The 4,850-nt window shown below is 30.9% G+C and overlaps 1 protein-coding gene across 1 annotated transcript in view; it reads left to right on the top strand.

Moving 5' to 3' along the window:
- The first annotated feature begins 406 nt into the window (after positions 1 to 406).
- LOC149884130 (uncharacterized) overlaps positions 407 to 4,850 on the top strand; it is a 4,630-nt gene continuing 186 nt past the window's right edge. The window contains exon 1 of the mRNA XM_090098276.1: positions 407 to 1,633. Within this exon, the coding sequence (XP_089954402.1) occupies positions 1,479 to 1,633 (155 nt within the window). The 5' untranslated portion in view covers positions 407 to 1,478. The remainder of the gene's footprint in view (positions 1,634 to 4,850) is intronic.

Below are 4,850 nucleotides of genomic sequence, written 5' to 3'. Positions count from 1 at the left end.
TTAGCCAATTTTTTTTCACTATTACTAAATACACGACAGTTGAATATGCAATTTAATGTATTTAACATATATTTTGGTCAATGTAAATCGTGAGGGGAAAAAAAAGATCTAATTACCTTTAAAACACAATAATGTTGCTTTTTTGCACAAACGAGGAGAAAAAATGCGCAGAGATTGAAAGTTTCCTAAGATCATGTGCAGAATATTTTAAAAAGTAGTTAACAATTGCAAAAGCAAAAAAAAGCATTAGAAAACCTCGTGTGACTACAAACGAGAAGATCAAATACTGATTTGATCGTATAGTATTCTGTAAGGAAGGGAAACGAAAAAAGTTATTCACATAAATTTAAAATTTGCACAATACTCAAATTTAAAGTTGCAAAAAGCTTAAATTTGGTTTCGCAAAAAAAAAATTTTGTATCAAAAAATTGATAATAGTTCAATCTGTAAATTTAAGGACCATGTTGTAGCTATTTATAATATTTTTTTAACGAGTCGAGAACAGAGATTATCATTAAAAAAGAAAGCTTGTTTAGAGAACCACGGCATAGAGATCGATGTAAAAGCACTAAACAAAAATATACAAGAAAAACCATTGCCTATGCTGAAAAACACCAGATTTAAGAAAATTTGGGGGACACATAGAAATTGAAGAGCTGAGATAAACTTGCAGAGAGTGGATTTTTGGACGCGAAACGTTGGAGAAAAAAGAAAAAGTTTTTGTTGCAAAATTTAATTTATATATTTTTGGTGCGAGTTTTAAGAATAGGTCAGAGAAAGAATATTTTAAACCGAACTTAAAATTCTGATAAGAGTTTTTATGTTGGGGAGTGGTTCCAACATAAATCCGCACTTTGAGGGAGAGTTCCAAAAATCTGATTTTTCATTAGAACTTATTGGGTATTACTATTTGAATTTGTAAAGCATCAAAGAATTTGTTTAATATAAACTTTTAGAATGTTTATTGATTGTCATAAGAGAAAATAATGACTAAAAAGTATAAGTATTACGCATGTTTTCAGTCACGACGTGGCTTGTCGTTACTATTTGCATTAAGGATTCATTGTTAAAGTTTTATCTTAAGTGCTAGAAGTCAATGCTAAGGGCAAAGCAAAGCAAACAAACATAAATAACAACAGAATCAATGTATAAAAAAACGTTCTAAGTCATTTTTTTTTAATATTTGACTTTTTGATGAAAATTTGTTCTTTGAAGACAGTTCCATCATTGTATAGTAAAACATTCTACGTCAGACCTCTCCATACACGTTGAATAGAGAGCTGAAATATTGTCTGCAAACTAAAAGGTTCTAGGTCAGTGACTTAGAAGGTTTTTGTTGGCAGCACTGAGAAAACCAGCTGTGTTCTGCTGGTAGCTGTCAGATATTTTCCAATTTTTGATTTGTTTTGGTTACAAGTTTGAGGTTATTTGGGCTTATTTTATCATTCATCTCGTTGTTTTAATGAAAAAGACTTATAATGGATGAAGAACCTAGTACTAGCAGTGGAAGAAAGGTTAAAAATGAGGCTCTGTGGAAAAGGAATGTTATTAAAGAAGCTAGAGTGAAAGGTAAAGAGTACATTGACTACAAAGGAAGAACTGTACCTGCGACTACTGTTGGAACTGATTGCAGGTGAGATTTGTATTGCAATTAGGGATTGCAATCCCGCACACTTTTCAATCCCGCGGGATCCGCGCAAAAATTTTTAATTTCTGTGCGGATCCCGCGGGATCCCGCGCAGGATTAGTAGGTTGCTTATGCACATTATTAAAGGCAAAACGACAATTGTATTTTTCTTTCAATTTCAAAAAAAATATACTCAACTTATTAAATTGATAAGATGAGGTAAATAAAGCCAAAAATCACAATTCATTTGTAAATCAATATAATTCTTAACATTTAATGAACAAAAAGATAAGCCAAAGTACATAGAACATCTTTTAGCTTTACGTAGAACTATTAGCTTTATTTATTTTTTTAAATATCTATTAGCTTTATCTATTTTTAAAAATATCAAATTGAGAAAATCATTGTAAGAAATGCGCTCTTAAGAAACAAACCCTATTTAAAGTATCATCACTTAATCTACTCCTCAAAGGACTGCATATGTAACCAGCAGCTGAAAAAGCTCGCTCGGCCTCTACGCTTGTTAGTGGTATGGTCATCAAGTAACTATGCGCTATATCTAGAAACTTGCCTCTTACTCCGTTACTTTCATAGGCAGACATTTCCTGCTTCAATAATTTATCAAAGTCTAAAGAATCTAAATTTGGTATCTCCTTTACATTTTCTGTCCAGCTTTTCTTGTCTTTCTGTATTTGATTTTCCAATTCTTTTTTCAGTGATAGAATTGTAGGAGTAAGTATTTGGGAATTGTTAATAGAATCTACAGCTTCTTTTTCTTCGAGTTCATTTTCTTCGACTTCATTTCTTTCAATTGTATAAACTCTTATCAATGTTTTTTTTATTTCTTGACGCATAACGGTTCTTTTTGGCATTGAAAAAGTATTTTCATTTTTTTTAATTTCTTGTTCATACTTTTTAGGATTTTGTAAGTAAACTAATAGTCCATTTAAATTCTTATTACGACGTTGTGTAAACCTCTCACGAAGTGCCGCGGCTAAATCTATGCTCAAAAGTGATGATTGCTTTTGTAATTTATCTAACATAAATTGAAAAGTTGTTTCCGCAGTGACAAGGTTCGATTCTCTCCTGCATAATAGTTCGAGACCAAGTTTTAGTGGTGCCAGGCAAATAATTAAGTCATTGATTTGGGACCACTCTTCTTGGGTGAAACGAATTTCTGACCCAACATCAATTAAGGCTTTTTCAATACACACTTTTAGTCTATGAAATCTTTCTAACATATCGAACATGCTGTCCCACCTAGTTTTACAATCAAGAATTAACTTAAGCTTTTTCCCGTGTTCTTGTTGGATATACTTCTGTAAATATGTATCATTTTTGACAGGAGAGTTTTTAAATATTTTTACAACCTTTCTCACTTTTTTTATGAGATCTTTGTAATTGCTAACCAATTCAGCAGATGGTCGGTCCAAAATTATTGTCAAACCATATTCTTTATTTATAACTTCATCATCCTCAGTGTTACCATATTCATCTTCTTCTTCACAATTTTCATATGTAGTAAACAATTCCTCGACTTGTCCGTTGTTTTTCTTGTATAAGATATCAATAACTGCAAGTTGTATTCCATCAGCATAACATAGTTGTTGATAGCAAGACATCATTTTACCGACTTTCACCATCACACTTGCTCCATCAGTGGTCATGGCGATAATGTCTTTTTGGAGGTCAATATCGAAGCTATTAAGCCTTTCTGCAACTAACTTGACGCAATATTCTGCATTACACGATCCATGGATTCGAATCAATCCAAGATTAAAGTGGTTCGCCTCCATATGTACATTTAAGTTTAAGTATCTCTGACTATTTTGTGATGTCCATTCGTCAAACGTTATTGAAAACTTTTGATTTTGCCTTTTTAGTGATGTGAATTTTTGCATCATATCGGCTTTTACAGAATCTGAGAATTTAACTACCATCGATCTTATAGTATTAGGTGAAGTAGGGAGCCGGAAACCACTCTTTGAAAATAAATACCGTAAATCTGAAGATGTGCAAAAACTATTAAATGTAAAGCCATCTTTTGCAACCATTCGCGATACCATTTTTTCCACAGAAATTTCCTTTACGAAAAACGTGTCAATTGTTCTGATCTTTTTCGATGGAATTATTTCTTCGTCTTCGCAGTCGATGTATATTTTAGGCTCTAGTTCAACTGATTCATGCTGTTTTGAAGTTGAAGCTCTGTCTTGTTGTAAAATGTTTGATTTTAAATCGATGCCATGTTTAGTTTTTAAATGGATAAATAACCCTTTAGTTGATCTTTGACTAATTTTTAAAATAGACGAACATAACATGCACTTCGCATTTTCTTCTTTATCACTTTTTTTAAAATAATTCCATATAGTTTTAATTTGCGACATGCTTAGTTAGAACTTTTGTTTTAAAATCTTGATCTAAATAATTTTTAAAGATTTTTTAAAAAGTAGTTTTTAAAAGTATATTTTTTATTATTATGCACGCACGTTTTCAATTTCACGTTTTTAACATACTCATTAACAAAAATTTCAACATAGTCGTTAGCGAAAATTTCAACATAATCATTAACTAAACAAAAAAAAATTTGAACGAGTTCGACTAATGTTTTGCTAAATAATTGTTTATTTTTGAATGAATTTTTTATATTTATAGCTAAGAAAAATATTTTAATAGCTGAAGATAAATTTTTAAACTTTTAATTTGATATCTTTTTTGTCTTTTTTGTTTAAAATAATTGACTTTATTTGTTTAAAAGCAAGTTTCAAAATCCCGCAAATCCCGCGGATCCCGCAGTAGTTTTTGCGGGATCTCGCTTGCACAAAATGAATGCGGGATCCCGCGGGATTGCGGGATCCTGCAATGCGGGATTGCAATCCCTAGTTACAAGATTAGTAATGACACTCTATTTAGGTGAAATGTATTTGTTAGTTATTTATATATACTTAAATTTATGTAATAAATTTATGTTTAAAAATTCAATTTTTAAAAAGAAATTTTGTTTTGATATTATTGAGCTTGTATAATAACTTTTATAATAGAGTGGTAAGACTTTCTGGCGATTGTTAAAACTCCCAGCCATCATGATGGCTTGATAAGATAATAACTTGTTAACAAGCCAATATTTTCTTGGTAAAATCTGTACAGACAATTTTTTTTATAAAATTATAACTGAACCATGTATCAAGTTCAATTTTTGATCAACATTTTCTGACATGCAAATAGT

Source organism: Hydra viridissima, unplaced genomic scaffold (genome assembly GCF_058129835.1).
Source record: "Hydra viridissima isolate aposymbiotic clone 2 unplaced genomic scaffold, HvirCarnegie_v1 scaffold_9, whole genome shotgun sequence".
Classification (NCBI taxonomy): Eukaryota; Metazoa; Cnidaria; class Hydrozoa; order Anthoathecata; family Hydridae; genus Hydra; species Hydra viridissima.
The sequence above is the reverse complement of the archived record's forward strand: the minus strand, read 5'-3'. Positions and strand labels throughout refer to the sequence as shown.